The sequence below is a fragment of the Scyliorhinus torazame genome, chromosome 2, assembly GCF_047496885.1.
Source record: "Scyliorhinus torazame isolate Kashiwa2021f chromosome 2, sScyTor2.1, whole genome shotgun sequence".
Classification (NCBI taxonomy): Eukaryota; Metazoa; Chordata; class Chondrichthyes; order Carcharhiniformes; family Scyliorhinidae; genus Scyliorhinus; species Scyliorhinus torazame.
This window is the reverse complement of record NC_092708.1, coordinates 178,746,575-178,767,035: the sequence shown is the minus strand read 5'-3', so window position 1 is coordinate 178,767,035 and position 20,461 is coordinate 178,746,575. Positions and strand designations below refer to the sequence as shown.

The 20,461-nt window shown below is 45.2% G+C and overlaps 1 protein-coding gene across 3 annotated transcripts in view; it reads left to right on the top strand.

The window, feature by feature from the left end:
• The window catches only part of vps8 (VPS8 subunit of CORVET complex), a 1,010,867-nt gene that overhangs the window by 63,638 nt on the left and 926,768 nt on the right, over positions 1-20,461 (top strand). For all 3 annotated transcript variants that reach the window (XM_072480702.1, XM_072480693.1, XM_072480711.1), the window contains exons 11-13: positions 1,173-1,232; positions 1,677-1,784; positions 7,408-7,488. In XM_072480702.1, the coding sequence (XP_072336803.1) occupies positions 1,173-1,232; positions 1,677-1,784; positions 7,408-7,488 (249 nt within the window). The remainder of the gene's footprint in view (positions 1-1,172; positions 1,233-1,676; positions 1,785-7,407; positions 7,489-20,461) is intronic.

Below are 20,461 nucleotides of genomic sequence, written 5' to 3'. Positions count from 1 at the left end.
GGGTTCAAGGATCAATTTGGCTGGAGTTGAGGAACAAAATGGGTGCAATCACATTACTCGGTGTAGACTAGAGGTCACCAACTTGTGAAAAGGATTCAGAAGAACAAATCTGCAGGGAAGTTACAGGGAGATGTAAACATTATAAAATAAGTTTGCTAAGATCAGTGACCTAGTTGCTTAGGCAGTTAGTGATGCTGGTGTTAAGGCATCACCAGTTGCCTTGTTTGCTTCCTGTGGTCTTGCAATTCAAAGCTCAGTGGCCACCGACTGGCAATCAAAATTGATATTATGTTACTGGTAAGTGCTCACAACCCTCAGGAAATCTTCCCTTGATCCTGCTGACCTGGCAGGAAATTACCTTATTTTTTATTCAGTGAATTGTCAAGTTAATTTCACTGCACAGAAGGTTGCACAAAACTCACCGAGATGAAATGTCACCTGTGGTCGTGTGCGTTCCATTTGATCACATGACTGGCCAATATTGATTGCTCAATCAACATTATCACATTGCTGTTGGTGGGTGTCTGCTATGCTGAATGCCCTACATTACAACAGTGAACACAATTCAAAAGCACTTCATTGACTGTAAAGTGCTTTGGGACATACTGAAAACAAGGAAGGTGTTTTTAAAATGGCTGCCTTTTGTTTCTTTGTAATGATGAGACCACATTGTTTGCAGCTTCTCAGTGCCCCCTTGCACTCACACAAGGAGACACAGACCAGGTAGCCACAAGGCTGAGGCTTTGTACTGGCTCCGCAAATTTTAATTTTTTTACCGGCCACATCTGTAACAGTTGTGAAAGTTGATCTACATGGAAGGCATGTTACTGATAATGCTCTGAGAAGAGTGGCTGTTTTCAAGGACTATGTGAGCCCCAGCAGTATGCAGCACGTCAAGCTGATACTGATGTTCCTCATTGTAGGATAAACTTGGCTTGCGTGAAGAGCAAATGTAAATGAAATTGATCACTCGTATCCACAGATAGCTGAGTCTGGATGTAGGATTGAAACACATTTAAGATGGGAAGCATCATTAGAGTGTTTTCATGTCTTGCTCTGTAGGTCTTTATTTTTTGTGAATGCTGATTATATATATTTTTTTCATAAAGGAACTGGGAGTGATTATTTTTATGCAACACTGAACAATTTGGAATCCTGGTTTTGTTTTTAAGGTTTTGGTCATTGGATTGAAACCCTCATTGAAAGTTTGGCTAACGTTTCCATATGGAAAGGTAAATTGGTTTTTTGTATGCTTTTTGTTTTGTGTGCTACCCCTAATGACATCTTCCCATACTACAAGATGAATAATTGCCCCAAACCCAGATATGCCTGAATGCAGCACGGATAATTACGGCTCTTAATTTTTCTTTGTTTATTTTGCCATTTCCTGCACCCTGTGAGGGGGGTACCTAGTCTCTATTCAGCAGTATCCCTGAATACAACTGAGGGAATTAAAAACCTTTTTCATTTCACTCTGTGCTATGCTCCACTCGCTCTACAAAAAAATGGGCATTGTATGCAACCTATGCAATAAACCGATGTAGTGCAATGGTGTATCGTTATTGAATAGGATCTCTTATGGTGGAGAAGAATTAACTACTTGCACTAACCGAATATCTGCCTAATAAGATCACTGGATTAAGATTTGTACTCATTTCTGTTTCTGATTGTTCCAGACAAATCCAGCAAGTGTTCCACTTCTGTCTTGGCAATTTGTTGCAGTGCAGGGTGCGGTAACACCCATGCTGGCCTTTTGTCGAGGGGATGCCATCCATTTCCTTTTGGTAAGTTTACCAATAGGATCCTTGAATTTACACTTTCAGAGTGTTCCTTGGGAAAATTTCATTTTTTTTCATTTTCAAATGCCCCGAGAAAGCCATTTGACAGCAATATTCTACATTAGAAATTCACTGACTCCTGGATTCCTTTTCATCATCAAAATACATTTTAAAATGTTTTAATCTGAACTAACATTGGGATTTCCATTCTTTTAGACACTAGAAGCTGTGTAAATGACAATACGTAGGCTCAATCCTAAAGAAATGTTATTTTATCTCCGAACTTGAAATTAATTTCTGGGTTTTCGTTCCAAGTGCCTCCTCCAGGAAAATGGGGCACAAAAAACAACATTGGCCAGAATTTTCCCAAAATTTGTCAGTGTGTCAGATTCAGGTGAAAAACCGGTGTGTAGCTCTCCAGATGCACAGCTGAGCTTTCGCTACAGATTTTCTGGCATTTGGCACTTGGCACTGGCACAGAGAATCTGGGAGCGGGGCTGGACCTGATCGAGTCGGCAAGGCCAAGTTAAATGCAAATTTGGCTATAGTACATTCTATTCCTGCTTCCAAGTCATTAATATAGATTGTAAATAGTTTGGGCCCAAGGACCAAATCATATGGCATGTCACGAGTTACAGCTTGCCACCAGAATAATACCCATTTACCCTATTTTTTGCTTTCCGTTGGTTAGCTCATGCTCTATCCAACCTAATATATTACCCCCGACCCTGTGGGATCTTGCCTTGTGTGCAACAGCTTATCAATGACTTTCTGGAAGTCCAGATACACTGGGCTGGATTCTCCAATTTTCAAGCTATGCCCTGACGCCGGCGTGCGAACGGTGGCGTTTTACGACCGAAAAATCGCCATCAATCCTTCGTTTGGTGGGGGGCTGGCAGGCAGGCAGTGTAGAGCATCCGGCTCCAGCTGCCGATATGGCCGGTGAATTGCCGGCTCCGTGGTCGTGTATGCGCACGGTGGCGGCCTGCAGCGGCCGAGCCGTGCAGCATGGCACCGGCTGCGTGCGGTTCCGGCTTGCCAAATAGTCCTCCCCTTTGGCCAGGCTCGCGACCCCCGGACCACCCCCCCCCCCAACAGTTCCCCCAGCCCATGCCAAAGTTCCCCCTGCCCGCAGATCGGCTCTCCCCCGACTGTGGCGGTGCTGGACTGAGTCTGTAGCCACCACGCTGAGTTCAAAATAACATGAGAGACTACGCCGTCGGGAACTCGACCGGTCGGGGGCGGAGCATCGGGGACAGGGCCTCAGGCAATGTCCTGAGGCTGTTGATACGGCGTGCAGCATACTCCTAGAGTATGATGCTTTGGAGGGAGTGGTGTATCGCGAAAGCGCTGCCGCCCCCGATTCTGTGACAAACGTGGATCCTCTGGCCGATTGCCGAACGCTACATCTACAGGACCTTCATTATCCATTTTGCTTGTTACATTTCAAATCTATGGCCTGCCTCATCACTGACCTCTCTGCTAAAGTAAATAGGTCCTTCCCATCCACTCTATCCAGGCCCCTCACAATTTTGTACATCTCAATAAAATCTCCCCTCCGCCTCCTCTGTTCCAAGGAGAACAACCCAGCCTATCCAATCTTTCCTCATAGCTGTAATTATCCAGTCCTGGCAACAGTCCTGTAAATCTCCTCTCTACCCTCATTTGTACAAGTACATCCTTTTTGTAATGAGGTGATCAGAACTGTGCACAATACTCTCGTTGTGGCCGAAATAATGTTTTATACAATGCCATCACAACCTCCCTACTCTTTTATATGTTGTGCCTAGAGAAGGCTATGGTGTGAAGATTACATAAACCAACAGCTCAGCAACTTGGGCCAATTTCCAGAATTATTTCAACTGACATTCCACAAGCTGTAGTACAATCTCACAAACCTGAAAATCACTTCCGATATCTTTCTGGCATCTCAGTCTTCTTCTCAGCTCTGTCTGTCTTTACTGAACAGCTCTTGTTCTAGTGCCTTTAACTTCAGACCTCTTGGAAACTTCTCTTAATTTCTCTAATTTCCTTAACTAGCTGCTCTTCAGGTGTCTGCACTTGTTTTCTTCACTATTACTCCATGGTATGGCTTTTCTCCTAGCAAAGCTGAGCGAGATGTTCTCCCTCTAGCCTCCTAAACCAACTACTTCTAGCAGAGCTGCAATAGCTGTCTTCACTCTCACTCCCCATTTCCAACTGCAATCAAATTAGCTAAACTAAAACTTAAAAGGTTATCTACCTTAGAAGGCCCCAGTTGCTAAGCAACCACTGCTGGTTTATTTATTCTTCACACCATAGCTTTCTCTAGGCATAACATATAAGAGTAGGAAGGTTGTGCTGGCATATCTACCTTCCAAGGTAGATAAGCTTTTAAGCTTTAGTTTAGATAATTTGATTGCGTGCCGTGCTCCATGGTGGACTCAGCCGGCGGACCTGGACCGGCAAAATAGTGCCCCGCATCGACCGATTGCGTGCCTCGGACTGCCCGCCAACATTGCCCCCACCCCCGAATGAAGCTCCCTGCCCGCCGATCGGCCCTCCCGCGACTGTGGCGGCCCCAGACTGAGTCCACTCCCGCCACGGGAGGATCTCGGATGGTGGGACCATGAGAGTCCCATGCCGTCGGGAATTCGGCCGGTCGGCAACGGAACATCGCAAGACGGGCCTCAGGCAAAGGTGTGAGGCGGTGGATACTTGGCGATTTTTTTGGGGGGGCGGAGAATTTAAAAAATGCGCCGCTCCCGTTTTTGGCACCAAAACGGATTCTCCGCCCCATCGCCGAATGCAATTTCGCCGTCGGGGAGCGGAGAATCCAGCCCACTGTCTTTTGAGCCAGGGCTCTATTCTGGGATCGTCCCGTCCAGTTATAACACCAACCGGGATTGTAACACACTTCATCATCCCACCCTGTTATCTTCAGGGATCTTTGGAAATTCACATCAAGGTCTCTCACTTCCTCTACACCTCTCAGTATCCTCCCATCTATTGTGTAATCCTTCACCTTGTTTGACCAAATGCATCACCTCACACTTTTCTGGAATGAATTCCATTTGCCATTTTTCTGCCCACCTGACCAATCCATTGATATCTTCATGCAGTCTACAACAACCCTCCTCGCTATCTATCACACAGCCAATTTTTTATGTCATTTCCAAACTTCTTGATCACTCCTCCTATATTTACATCCCAATCATTATTATACCTCAAAACCCAGGTGACCAAGCACTGAGCCCTGCGGAACCCCACTGGAAACATCCTTCAAGTCACAAAAACATCCATCAACAATGACCTTTTTTTCCTGTCACTGAGCCAATCTTGTATCGAGCTTGTTACATTCTCCTGTTTCCTCCTGCTGTTCTCGGTATTAGAGGTTGTGGGTTTGGAAGTTGCTGTTAAAGATGCTTTGGCAAGAATTGGATCACATCGAACATTAGGGGTGTTGGGGGGCTGGGAGGGTTGGGGGAGAGGGATTGTATGTGTTAATGTTGACTGGGTGATTCCTGATTCCTTTTTGTCATTTGTTTATGTTAACAAGCAGGCTAATGTCTGGGGTTTGATGGGAGGATGGGATCATTGTTATAGATATGGGGATTGACATCACATTCGTTACTGATGATTGTTTATTGTTGGGTGTAAATTTGGGAGAAAATGTGAAAAAGGAGAACAAAAAATATTTGAAAAAAAAAAAAGATGCTTTGGCAGGTTGTTGCAGTGCATCTCATAGATGTACACATTGCTGCCATTGTGCGTCAGTGGTGGAGTGATAGGAATGTTTAAAGTAATAAATGATGCCAGTCTGGTGGGCTGCTTTGTTCTGAATGGTGTTGAGATATTTGAGCATTCCTCCAGACAAATGATGAGCATTCCATCACACTCCAGATTTGTGCCGTGTAGATGGTGGGAGGTTTTGTAGAATGAGAAGTTGAGTTACTCATTGCAGAATTCCCAGCCTCTAATCTGCTCTTGTAGTTACAGCTGATCTATTTAATTTTCTGGTCAATGGTAACCCCAGAATGTTGATAGTGGGCATTGCCATTGAATGTCAATGGGAGGTGGTTAAATTCTCCCTCGTTGGAGATGATCATTGTCTGACACTTCTGTGGCAGGAATGCGACTTGACACCTCAGCCAAAGCTTAAATATTGTCCAGATCTTGTTGCATTTGCATATGTAGTGCTTCAGCATCTGAGGATTTGTGAATGGTGCTGAACATTGTGCAGTCATCTGACCATATGATGGAGGAAGGGTCATTGATGAAGCAGTTGAAGATGGTTGGATCTAGAGCACTACCCTGAGGAACTCCTTGCAGCGATGTCCAGGGATTGAGATAATTGACTTCCAACAACCACAAGTTACCTTTGTGCCAGGTAAGACTCCAACCAGTGAAGGATTTCCCCTCGATCCCCATTGGACATCAGTTTTGCAAAGTTCCAAGGTGTTGCTCGTGATCAAATGCTGCCCTGAGGTCATTGGCAGCCTCTCACCTCACCTCTGGAATTTAGATCTTTTGTCCATATTTGGACCAAGGCTGAGTGTGATCTGGGGGTAAATAGCCCCGACAGAACCCAAACTGAGCACTGATCAGGAAGTTATTAGTGAGTAAGTATTGCTTTATAGCTCTGTTTATGATGCATTTAATCACTTTGTTGATGATTGAGAGTAGACTGATGTGGTGGTAATTTATCAAATTAGATACCCCTGTTGTTTGGGAACATGAAACTTCAGCACCACAGCTGTGATGTTGTCGGGCCCAAAGCCTTTTCTTTAAGCAGTACCCTCATGTGGAGTGAATCAAATTGTACAAAGACTAGCATCTGCTGTGGTGAGGTCTTTGGGCAAGGTTGTTCATGTGTGAGTTGCTGTACTAATTGACTTTGGAGGTTGTGGTTTAAACTCCAGCACAATCCTGCTTGACGTTGTTGCCAATGATCATGATTATTAGTGGGCATTCTTTCCGATATGCCCCCCCCCCCCCCCAAAACCCCTCCCCAATATCCCTCCACACGTTCCCAGTGCTTCCAGTTGAATCTTACACCATCGGGGTGATTTCCATCGGTCCCTGTGCACGGCAATGTCATAAGCGAACACGACAAGATTTCCTTGGGTTTGATTTCTTCGTCACATTTTAATGAACAGGTGCTCAGAGAAGCTCTCTGAAATGTATCATCCGATTTTCTCTTAGCTTGTAGATTTTCTCACTTTCATCACCACCGTTGGTTGGTGAATTTGATGAATTGCTAATTGCATGTGCAAAACAATTAAGAGCACGTCTGTGCTTGTTGCTATTGTCAACACACTGTCTTAAAACAAAACTCATATATGCTGACATTAAGATATAAAAATAGTAACATAATACCTGATTCTGTGACCCCCACCGAGGAGAATGTGGAATGGACCACTGCATTTTCCGGTGGAATTTGGTTCCCACAGAAATTGGCCTTCGTGTGCTGTCGACGACCTGCTACCCTTTCACTGTTATTGTAGGCGGACATTTTGTTTGGCTCATACCTGTTTCTGTCGAATATCCTCATCTATCGTTTTGATATGTGCGTGTGTCGAACAGTGTAGCCCCATCTACTGTAGGAATTTGTGGAACAATAATCTTTTTTCTTCTGTAACCTTTCCAGGTGAAAACAGATGAATCGGGGGCTATACATGTGAGCAAGCAGAAACAGCTACACCTGCACTATGATCTCATCAATTTAACAGTATGTTTTGATTTTTTAATTTGTGTGTATGTGTCTGTCTATTACAAATGCAATTATCGTCCAATACTCAGTTGGCTATATATTATTCACAATTCCTTACACTTTGCTAATGCTTGAGAGGATGTTTTAAAAAATTTATCTTCAGTATTTTTCTTACTCTCCTGTTTGCTAGCTGATGTGAGGCAAATATTGAGCAAAAATAAAAAATGCATTAAAAAAAAAAAAAAGAAACAAATCCCTTTACTGGTCGGAAAACCTAGCAGCTATGCTGAGGTCATTCCACGGGATGTACATGGATGTTCATGGATGCACGTGGATCTTCTCTTCTTACACAGTCTCTCGGGGTTGAGGGTGACTTGCTTCCACACTAAAAATGAGTTCTAAGGTGGTGACAGAGGGAGTCCAATCCACAGCCTACAGTCCCTGTCACAGGTGAGGTAGACAGCGGTTGGAAGAGCGGGTGGGTGGGGTACCCGGGTTGCCACTCGCTCCTTTCACTGCCGATGCTAGGCTTCAGTCAGTTTCTGGCGATGAAACTTGAGGCTTTCTGCTCCTTCCCAGAAGCTTTTCCTCCACTTCAAGTGGTATTGAGCCAGCGATTCCCAGGTGCTGGTGAGGATGTTGCACTTTTTGAAGGATATATTTAGGATGTCCTTGAAGCGTTTCCTTTGACCTCCTGGGGCTTGCTTGTTGTGTCGAAGCTCCGAGTAGAGCATTTGTTTCGGGAGTTGGGTGTCAGGCATATGGACGATGTGGCCCACCCAGCGGAGCTGATCAAATATGGTCAATGCTTTGATGCTGGGGATATTGGCCTGAGCAACAACATTGACCCTTGATGCACCTTTCCTGCCAATGGATTTGCAGGATCTTGCGGAGGCAAAGCTGGTGGTACCTTTCCAAGATTTTAAGATGCCTGCTCTATATAGCCGATGTTTCTGAGCCATATAGGAGGATGGGTATCACAACTGCTCTGTAAACCATGAGTTTGATGCTGGGTCTGAGGTGCTGGCTTTCAGACACTCGTCCTCAGGCGACCAAAGCCTGTATTGGCACACTGAAGACGGTGTTGAACGTCGTCATCAATAATTGCCCTTGTTGACAGTAGGTTCCCAAGGTATGGAAAGTGGTCCATGCTGTCCAAGGTCTCATCATGAATTTTGATAACTGGGGGCAGTGCTGTGTGGCAGGGGCAGGTTGGTAGAGGACCTTTCACTTCCGGATGTTTAGTGTAAGGCCCGTGCTCTCGTATGCCTAAGTGAAGATGTTGACGATGGTTTGGAGCGCAGCCTCCAAATATGTGCAGAATCTAGCGTTGTCTGCGTACTATAGTTTAATGCCAGAGGATGGGATGACCTTGGGTCTAGCCCGCAAGCGGCAGAGATTGAACAGATTCACGTTTGTTCTATAATTTAGCTCCACTCCAGTGGGTAACTTTCTGAGGTTGAGATGGAGTATTGCAGCAAGGAAAATCGAGAAGAACTTTGGTGTGAGGACACACCTTGTTTGACCTGAGTCCGAATGTGAATTGCGTCTGTAGTGGATCTGTTGGTCAGGATCATGGCTTGCATATCATCATAGAGTAGGTGCACGATGGTAACAAACCTTTGGGGCAGTTGAAATGGAGGAGGACATTCTATAATCCCTTGCAGTTGACAGTGCCAAAGGCCTTTATGAGGTCAAAGAAGACCATTTACAAGGATTGGTGCTGTTCTCTGCATTTCTCTTGTAGTTGCTGCGTGGTGAAGAGCATGTCTGTTGTGCCGCTTAGTGGATGCTATCCACACTGGGACTCCGGGAGGAGCCCTTCAGTCACAGGCTGAAGGTGATTAAAGAGGCCTCTTGCAATGACCTTCTCTGTGGCTGACAGCAGGGAAATTCCTCTGACGTCACTGCAGTCGGTCCTGTGACCTTTTTTGAAGATTGCCACGATAACAACATCTCTGAAATCTCCTGGCATGTTCTCCTCCTTCCAGATAAGAGAAATGGTGTCATCTGTTCACACCAATAGTGCTTCTCTGCCATGTTTTTGTGCTTCAGCTGAGATTCCATCTGCTCCTGATGCCTTGTTCTTTTGCTGGTGTATGACCTTTTCTATCTCATACCGGATTGGGGTTGTGCTGAGATGGTGGTGGGTATCATGCTGGGAGATGGAGTCGAGGACATTCGTGTTGAAGTCTTCGACGTGCTCCTTCCAGTGGGCACCAAGTGCCTCTCTTTTCTTGATGAGCACCGCTCAGATCTTGGCCAGCGGTGGGGTGGGGCCTTTGGTCTTTGGGCTGTAGGTGGTCTTGACTGCACTAAAGAAACCTCGCACGTCAAGGTTGTCAGCTAATTACTGGATCTCCTGTGCTTTCTGCATTTACCATCTGTTTTTTAAACCGATTAAGTCTTTTTTTTGTTTTGCTGGACTTCAGTCATCTATGGAGCTTCTTTCTTGCCCTTGAGTTTCGTTGCTATTTCAGGTTCAGAAAAGCCTTGCGCTTGCAGCTCTTCAACACCTGGATCTCCCCGTTATTTTCATTGAACCAGTCTTGGTGTTTCCTGGTCAAGCGACCCCAAGTGTCTCTTTGCAGATGCTGATTATAGAGGCCATGGGTGTATGTGGGTATACATGGGTGGGCATAGCTGTACATGGATGGGCATGGCTATATGTGGGTGTGCATAGTTGTACATGGATGTATATGGATGGGGCTGGTTTAGCTCAGTCAGGGCCGGTTTAGCTCAGTTGGCTGGACAGTTGGTTTGTGATGCAGAACAAAGAACAATACAGCACAGGAACAGACCCTTCGGCCCTCCAAGCCTGCGCCGATCACATGTCCTATCTAGACCAACCGCCTGTATCCTTCTATACCCTGTCTGTTCATGTGCCTATCCAGATAAGTCTTAAAGGTCGCTGACGTATCTGCCTCAACCACCTCACTTGGCAGTGCATTCCAGGCCACCACCACCCTCTATGTAAAAAAACCTCCCTCACACATCTCCACTGAACCTATCCTCCTTCACCTTGGACTTGTGCCCCTTGTAATTGTCATTTCCACCTTGGGGGGGAAAAAGCCTCCAATTGTTCACCCTATCTATACCCCCAATAATTTTATAAACTTTTATCAAGTCGCCCCTCAGCCTCCGTCTCTTTAGGGAGTACAATCCCAGTTTATTCAATCTCTCCTCATAGCTAATACCCTCCATACCAGGCAACATCCTGGCAGCACGGTAGCATTGTGGATAGCACAATTGCTTCACAGCTCCAGGGTCCCAGGTTCGATTCCGGCTTGGGTCACTGTCTGTGCGGAGTCTGCACATCCTCCCCGTGTGTGCGTGGGTTTCCTCCGGGTGCTCCGGTTTCCTCCCACAGTCCAAAGATGTGCACATTAGGTGGATTGGCCATGATAAATTGCCCTTAGTGTCCAAAATTGCCCTTAGTGTTGGGTGGGGTTACTGGGTTATGGGGATAGGGTGGAGGTGTTGACCTTGGGTAGGGTGTTCTTTCCAAGAGCCGGTGCAGACTCGATGGGCCAAATGGCCTCCTTCTGCACTGTAAATTCTATGATAATCTATGAAACCTTTTCTGTACTCTCTCCAAAGCCTCCACGTCCTTCTGGTAGTGTGGTGACCAGAATTGGACACAGTATTCCAAATGTGGCCTAACCAATGTTCTATATAACGGTGACATAATTTTTGAGTTTTTATACTTGATATCCTATGAAGGTAAGCATGCCATATGCTTTCTTTACCACCATTTTCACCTTTGCAACCACTTTTAAGGATCTGTGGACCTGCACGCCCAGATCTCTCTGTCTCTATGTTCCTGATGGTTCTGCCATTTAGTTTATAGCTTGGCACAGGGCTAAATCGCTGGCTTTGAAAGCAGACCAAAGCAGGCCAGCAGCATGGTTCAATTCCCGTACCAGCCTCCCCAAACAGGCGCCGGAATGTGGCGACTAGGGGCTTTTCACAGTAACTTCATAGAAGTCTACTTGTGACAATAAGCGATTTTCATTTCATTTCATTTCAATTGGTTCTACCAAAATGCATCACCTCGCATTTGTCTGGGTCAAATTCCATCTGCCATTTCTCTGCCTAATTTTGCAGCCGATCTATATCCTGATGTATTCTCTGACAATCTTCATCACTCTCTGCAACTCCTGCAATCTTAGTATCTTTCCCAAACTTGCTAATCCGACCCGCTACGTTTTCTTCCAAGTCATTTATATATATTACAAAGAGCAGTGGTCCCAGTACTGATCCCTGCAAAACACCACTAGTTACAGACTTCCATTTAGAAAAACACCCTTCCAATGCTACCTTCTGTCTTCTGTGGCCAAGCCAGTTCTGGATCCACCCAGCTAGTTCACCCCTGACCCCAAGTGATCTAATCTTTTGCACCAGCCTACCATGAGGGACCTTATCAAATGCTTTACTAAAGTCCATGTAGACAACATCCACAGCCCTTCTGTCGTCAATCATTTTTGTAACCTCCTCAAAAAATTAAATTTAATTAGTGAGACATGACCTCCCTCGTACAAAAGCATGCTGTCTGTCGCTAATACGACCATTCATTTCCAAATGTGCATATATCCTCTCTCTGAGAATCTTTACCAACAATTTCATTATCACTGACGTCCAGCTCACTGGCCTATAATTACCCGGATTATCCTTGCAACCCTTCTTAAATAATGGTACAACATTGGCTATTCTCCAATCCTCTGGGATTTCACCTGTGGCCAATGAGGACATGAAGATTTCTGTCAGAGGCCCAGTGATTTCATCTCTTGTCTCCCTCAGTAATCTGGGATAGATGCCATCTGGCCCTGGGGATTTGTCTAACAGTGTTGGTTCAATTCTCGTGAGGTTATTCATGAAGGTCCATCATCTCAACCTTGCCCCTTGCCTAAGGTGATCCTCAGGTTAAATCACCACCAGTCAGCTCTCCCCCTCAAAGGGGAAAGCAGCGATGGTCACCTGAGACTATGGTGACTTTACTTTGCATGGATGGCCACGGATGGGCATGGGTGCACATGGATGTATGTGGGTGTACATAGATGGGCATGGTGTACATACTCTCACGTGTCTGCTTCCATGGATCACTTATGATACTTATGAGTTCATTGTCAGTTGCAGCAGTATTTGCCTCAGACAGCCAGGTTAGCCTTCAATAACTTCCTGTCTTTGACCGTACGTAATCATTAAACATGCTGTTGTGATACAAGTAGGGGACAGACAAATGGTGCAATCTTCCATTCTGAAGCCCAAGTTTAGTGGTATGCGCCGGATTGGAAGTGGTTGCGGCTGGGGGACGAGACAGCTGACCGCACTCTGTCTTGCGCTGTTAAGCTAATTAAATATGTATCCGCACAGAAGAGGAGGAATCAGGAACCTCCCCCTCCCTGCTGTTACCTCATGGGGTCAAAGATCCGAGCACCATATTTAAGGGGCACTCAGACAGCTGTTTACTGTGCAAGCCAGGAGCATTATTCTGGCTTTCTTCCCTGGAAACACTTCTAAACATTCCGTGGACAGTCTGTCTTTCTCAGGATGACCTCCCACTCTTCCCTGCTGGTCCTCCACCCCTCGTTCCAGCCTCCACTCCATCCTTCCCTGCGAGTCCTGCCTCCAACCTTGCTACTGACACCCAATATGAGTGTGGCTACGAATAAAACTGAATCTTCTAAAATCTCGCTGGCAGGGAACTTAATTCCGGCGAGATGACTTTCAATGAGCATGCAAGAGGATTCCCAAGATTGTCAGGAAGCTTGACCTGCCTTGAAAGTCCAAGAACAAAATTCTGACTGTTCCTCCCAATGCCAGATTTTTGGTCTCACACCAAATTGTGGTTTCCTCGTCTGCTATGATTCCTGCTGTTGGTGTGATGGAAGATGCAAAAGTCTTTTCCCCAGCTTCATTAGAAAAGTAAAGTCTTTGACCAATCTTTCTGCGGAATAGTGGGGCAACTGGAAAAGGTAACTGTTATTCAGAAAGATCATTCAGCAATCTTTTTCCCACGACCTTATTCAGAATGTTTGTTCCTCGGATGTGTTTTAGATAATTTAAGTATTGTGTTGCTGACTCTTGCTCTTCTTGTGGCCAATGGGATCTGGGGTCTTTCACCAAAACCATGCCGGTCAACATTCAAATGTATCTTGTTTCCCAAGAGAAGCAGGATTTGTGCAGAGGATGGGTGTACTGGATTTACTGATCCACCCTACTAAACTTGAACAGTGTGTGGATCTGGTGAAGGGAGTTGGCACTTAGAAGGAATATTGCAGATCTTTGCATAGGGAATTAGAATAACCTGGCACCGAAGGAGGCTATTCAGCCCATCATGCCTGTGGTAGGCTATCCAATTAATCCCACTCCTCTGCCGTTTCCCCATAGTCTTGCACACGTTTTCTTTTCAAGCGTTTACCCAATTTCCTTTTGAAAGTTATTGAATCTGTTTCCACCACCCTTTCAGGCAGTGTGCTCCTGACCACAATGACTTGCAGTTTTTTTTTTTTTAAAAGGCCCCTGTATGCCACCCCTGGTGCTTTTTAACAATCACCTTAAATCAATGTCCTCTGGTTCCAATCCTTCCGCCGCTGGAAACAACTTGTCTTTATTGACTCTTATCAAAACTATTCATAATTTTGAACACCTATCAAACCTCTTCTCAATCTTCGCCCCAGCTTTTCTATTCTCTCCATGCAGCGAAAGTCCCTCATCCCTGGTATCGTTCTAGTAGATCTCTTCTGTACCTTTGACATTCTAAAATGTGGTGCTCAAGATTCAAACTAATACTCGAGCTGAGATTTATCAGTGTGTTATGTAGAAGTTCAGTATATCCTCCTTGCTCTTGTCCTCAGTTCCTCTTAAGGACAAGGATCCCATGTGCTTTTTTAACAGCCTGCTCAACTTGTCCTGTCACCTTAAAAGATTTGTGTACAGTATCCCCATATGTCTCGGTTCCTGCATCCCCTTTAAAGCCAGTCTATTTGGTTCATATTTCCTCTCCTCATTCTTCCTACCGCAATGTTTTACTTCACGCTTCTCAGCAACAAATTGTATCTGCCATGTGTCTGCCCATTTCACTAGCCTGTTTAAATCCTCCTGAAGTTTGTCGCTGTCCTCCCCATTGTTCACTACATGCCCAATTTCCAAATCATCTGTAAATTTTGAAATTATTACCTGTATATATCAAAAAGAACAGTGATTCTATTACTGACCCCTTGGGAACACCATTGCACAATTCTCTTCAGCCTGTAAAACAATTACTAACCACCCCCCACCATGACCCCAGCCCCGAATAAAGCCCCCCCTGCCCGCGGATCGGCCCTCCCCAGAATATGACGGCGCTGGACTGAGTCCGCAGCCGCCACGTTGAGTTCCCGACAGATGAGACCATGAGAGCCCCACACCGTCGGGAACTCGGCCAGTCGGGGACACAGCATCGCGGGGCGGGCCTCAGGCAATAGCCTGAGGCCGTGGATACGGTGTGCAGTACGCCGCTTTTCAGGGGGCAGAGCATCGCGAAACCGGCACCCCCCGATTTCATCATGATCGGGGATTCTCTGCCTCGTTGCCGAACAAGATTTTGGCGTTGGGGATCGGAGAATCCAGACCCATGTCTTAATTCCAATCCACTTGGCGAAATCCCTTTTTAACTCACTGAAGTTAGCACTCTTCCAATAAATATTTTTATATGTGATTACAACTTGACCTTTTCGTATCTACCAAATGATATGATCACTGTTCCCCAAATGCTCTCCCAGTGAAACATTTCCACTTGTTCCATGTCATTCCATAGATCCAGCATTGCTGCACGTTGGGCTCAAAGCACATTGACTATTGAACTTTTCTTGTACAAATTTCAGGAATTTATTTCCCCCCCCCCGCCTCCCCATTCTTTGTTACTATTCCAGCACACATGAAGAGAATTGAAACCGCCACGATCTCTCCTCTATACCATAAATTGCAGCAGAAAAGTCAACCCGATAGAAAAGGTAACCCCATTTCCCCAACCCCTAAAATAAAGATTTTGCATATACTCAGCATATACATCAACCTGCCTTTTCAGCCATGACAGACTGCATTCTTATTCGTAGTCAGACTCTATTTTTAGCCCCACAGATGCATATTTTACTAACTGGTTACCTTATAAATGTGATGTGGAGATGCCGGCGTTGGACTGGGGTGAGCACTGTAAAAAGTCTTACAACACCAGGTTAAAGTCCAACAGGTTTGTTTTGATGTCACTAGCTTTCGGAACGCTGCTCCTTCCTCGAAAGCTAGTGACATCGAAACAAACCTGTTGGACTTTAACCTGGTGTTGTAAGACTTCTTACAGTGCACACCTTATAACTTGGACACAGGGGACGTAGCAGCCGATGTGACTGTGCTGTGAAGGTGTGTAGGAGTTTAAGACATGCCCACACTTTGCATCAGATGTTGATGACATTTTAAAATGGTGCCCCCCCCCCCCCCCCCCCCCCCCACACACACTAATAGTTCACTTTTATACTTGACCCACACTTCCTGCACAATCTTTGGAGGGATTTTTCAACACTCCAAAGGTCGACTTATACACTGGCATCTACGGTAGTTCTTGCATCTTCTTGTAATTTACCTGTAATTTTGCTCTATTTTCCCAATATTTGGTGGCTGCAGGATACACCCAGCAGTGTTCCTGAATTCTAACCAAGTAGACTCTGTCCTTGATCTCTAAATGACACCATTCCTTTCCAGTGTTTATAATTCACCATAGCTGGAATCTGTTTTGTGTTTGCTGATTGAAGCTGAACACATATCCAATCACCCATATATATCTTTATGAATTATGAAAGTGCTGTAACTGTTCCTAGTCCACATAATAAACTATCACACTTGTCCCTGTAAAAAAACAGGAATGCACGTAAACTACACTTGGTGCAGTGCTGTCAATCTTAATTGTTGGAAGTTATTTTGGCACGTTTCCCAGTTTGTAACATTACATACAAAATCAGTAAAGGAGAGAGCTGTTGTGCTTATCACTCTGTACAATTGTCCTTTACTGACCCTGGGATGTTTTTTACGGTGGATTGTTTTGGGGGTGGTGGTTTGGGGGCGCGGTGGGAGGAATGTGTGTTGCTCCCCAGAAGCAATGTTGGAAGCCAGCCGACCCACATTCAACTAGGCCACCCTGCAGTAATATTACACTGCAGGTGGTATGAACAAGGTGTGAGTGGGATTTCCACACCACAGTGGGAGGAAGTCCCACTCTTGAGCTGTGGCCAATCCGATTGTCTGGACCTTTAGCAGTCCCAGTAATGCCAGAACTCAGTAGTGGGCACTGCCGGGACTGCAATTAGGCTAGAAATGAAGAGGGCTTGGCCACTGAAAAGAGGTAAGCCTGGAGTTTAGGATGGGGGAAAATTGGAGGGCAAGGGGGCAGGCTTTGGAGGCAAAGTGGAGAGAAACAAAAGGAAGTAATCATCTTAGGGTGGGGGGGCTTGCCTCTGATGCACAGGGGGCAGCCTCAAAGGACAAATCCTCCTCCCCTTTCTGCCTTTCAAGTAGTTTGCTTAAAGAAGCGTTCTGACCATTCCCACGTGCCTGCCCATGCTAATTGTATTATTCCTTTCTCAGAATTACAAAGCTAGTGTGCAGCCAGGGCAAGCCCTTAATCCATTGCTCCAAAAACCATTTCAGATTCAAATTAAATCCAATTCATGGTTTCTACAAGAGAGATAAACTAGCAGACAAAAACAGGCATTGCAGCCAATCTCGTGCTTGATCAGGCACTTGATCAAAAGGCCGAGAAGCAATGAAATGATATGTAGTCGCCTGGACAGCATATTGTCTGGGTCTGTTGCTTGGTAACAAGCTCAACTGACCGTTAATTATTTATTTTAAAATAGCAGGTGGGTCGCAATTATGGCACCTGCCCACCCATTATGTTATGTGGGGCAGCTTAGGGTGTGAATGTGCTGGTCTTGCCATCCCTCATGATTACATGCCCCCCCCCCCCCCCCCCGCCCCCCCCAGCTCCGCTGAAAACATTCTCGGTGGTTGACCGTAAAACCTAGACCTTTGAGCTGTATCTTGTTTGAAACAAGTTTGAATTTGATAGTTTAGATGTTTCCACAGCTGGCCACCAGATGGAGTCTGTGTCCACAGTATCAGCGCTAATTGGTTCTGCATGTTTTGTCCCAGCCACAATGGATGACTGCAATGTGTCTGAAGGTCAACCTCCCCATTGTGCTTAATGTGGTATGAGAGAACATACAAAATGCATTATTTCAGATAATGTTTCTGAAGATTTTTGAGTAGCTTTATAAACTGAATCTATTGAGAAACAATCTGCTCTGCTCTTCCCAACTCCACAACTTAGTGTCTGCACATCTATTATTGTTCTTCTTGAGTCATCTTGCTGTGACTGTAGGAAGGCTCAATGATGGATTGAAATTACAGTCTGAAGGTCAAGTCTCTTCCATCTCGTCACTTTAGCTTAATTTGCCGTGACCTGGCATAGAAAGTCTCTTGCTGCTTCTTAATTTTTAATACCTTTATTCCATTTTTAGAACACATGCTTTCTGAAGGGTATGATTTTAATGCAGTATCATTTTCTAAAATTTAAAGGAACACCAACTCTCACATTCAAAAGAAGTCCTGGCAGGGATGGTGTAGTGCTTTTCAAATCTTGAATGTCTTCTGCCCAGGGCTGCTATGATGTGCTTTTGGATGTTTAGTACAACTTATGTTTATAATAGCGCCTTTGGTATAATAAATGTCTCGAGGCACTTCACAGGACCTTATCAACAAAGTTTGACTACAAGTTACCAAGGAGATACTCGGGCAGATGGCCAAACCTTGGTCAGAGAGGTCGGTTTTAAATACCGCCTTAATGGAAGAACTTGAGGAGAGGGGTTTAGGGAAAAAATTCCTGAGCTTAGGACCTCAGGCAGCTGAAGGTACAGCCACTAGCGATTAACATTGAGGTGCTCAAGAGACCAGAATTAGATGAGATCTGAGGGTGTGGGGCTGGAGGAGATTACAGAGACAGGGATGGGACCATGGATGCCGCCATGGGGTGGCATGGTGGCACAGTGGTTAGCACTGCTGCATCACAGAGCTAGGGACCTGGGTTCAATTCCAGCCTTGGGTGACTGTGTGGAGTTTGCATATTCTCCCCGTGTCTGCGTGAATTTTCACCGGCTGCTCGGGTTTCCTCCCACAATCCAAAGATGTGTAGGTTGGGTGGATTGGCCATGATAAATTGCCCCTTAGTGTCCAGGGATGTGCGGGTTAGGTGGGGTTATGGGTTGCAGGGATATGGCGGGACCTTATTTAGGGTGCTCTTTCAGAGAGTCGGTGTAGACTCAATGGGCCAAATGTTCTCCTTCTGCATTATAGTAGTTCTATAATTCTATGAAGGGATTTGAAAACAGGAGTGAACATTTTAGAATTGAGGTACACCTTAATTAGGAGCCAGTGAAGGTCGCTGAGCACAGAGGGTGATGGTTGATTGGGAGTTGATGTGAGTTAGGACACATGGTAACATTTTGGATGAGCTCAAATATCCAGCGGGAAGACTGTGGAAGGCCAGCTGGGAGCACATTGGAATAGTCAAGCCGAGGGGTTGCCAAGGCATGGATGAGGGTTTCAGCTGCAGAAAAGCTGTGCCGGGTGGAGCCAGACCAAGTTCCACAGGTGGTAAACGACATTCTTGACGATGGCAGGGATGGAAATGTGATTTTCAACCTCATCTCAGTGTCACATACAACACCAAGGTGGCGGCCAAGGTGATGTTACTGAGAGGCAGCAGATGGGAAATGGCAGAAGAAGGCCAAGGATAGATTCTTGGAGAAAACCAGAGGGAATGGCATGAAAGCGAGAAAAAAAGGCATTGCGGATGCTTCTGTGGCTATAATTAGCAGGATAAGAATGCAACCAGGCAAGAGGGGTGATAACGACAATATTGAAAGAGAAGGAACCGCACCAATAAAGGTGCTGTTAACAATATCAGCTAACTGGGGACGAGGAGAGAAAGATGGCTCAAAGATGCTGCATAAATACTTGTTGTTGGCACCTTTTGTTAAGTAATGGGTTAAGAGACATTCCAATTAGTTGTCTCATTTGTGTTAAGTATCCAATAATTGACACTGATATGTAAAGAAACTTCAGGTGACCTTTGTGCCAGGTGATGTGATGTTAGAGTTTTGTGCAGAGTCTGTTGAAGTAAATTAAAGGTGTTGTGGAAAAGGAGCAGAACCGTTGACTCTTTATACAACAGCAGCTAAATGTCTAACAAATGGTAGCAGAGAATGGTTGCTGTGCAAATGTGAAGGGTTGAAAGATACAACTTTTCCAGACCAAACCAAGGAGTGAGTGAGAATAAAAAAAAGCCCAAAGATATATGGCTGAACCCAGGATAAAGATGTCCGGATATGACTACCTTGTTTTCTGAAAGGGGATCGTACGACCAATGGAGAAGTACAGTAGTTATGTGGACTAAGGTAACTGCCTCGAGAAAGAGAAAACAAGGTATGGCATTGGCTCTTTCTCTATCTTATGACAGTAAAATCCAGAGCAAAGTGTTTTCTGAGCTGGAATTGGAAGAGTTAGACTCAGAAGAAGGTCTTCAGACTCTATTACGTGATATAGATAAGATTTATAAGAAGGATGACTTGTTAAGTGCGTATGAAGCATGGTCGGATTTTGATAGGTTCTGGAAAATAGAGGATTTCTCCATTGAAGACTATATAATGGAATTTGGCAGACTATATAAAAGGCTGCAGAAACACACCCTGGAATTTCTACAGTCTGTGTTGGCCTTTAAATTACTTGACTGTGCTAGAGTGAGCAACATGGATAGGCTCCTGGTTTTGACAGGAGTTCAGTTTGCAGATAAGGATACCTTATTCAATCAGCTGACAGAAGCTTTAAAAAGAATTCTGGGGAAACATTTGATTCCGATGCCTCTGATGACCCAAATAGGTCAGCCTGCAATAAAGCAGAATAT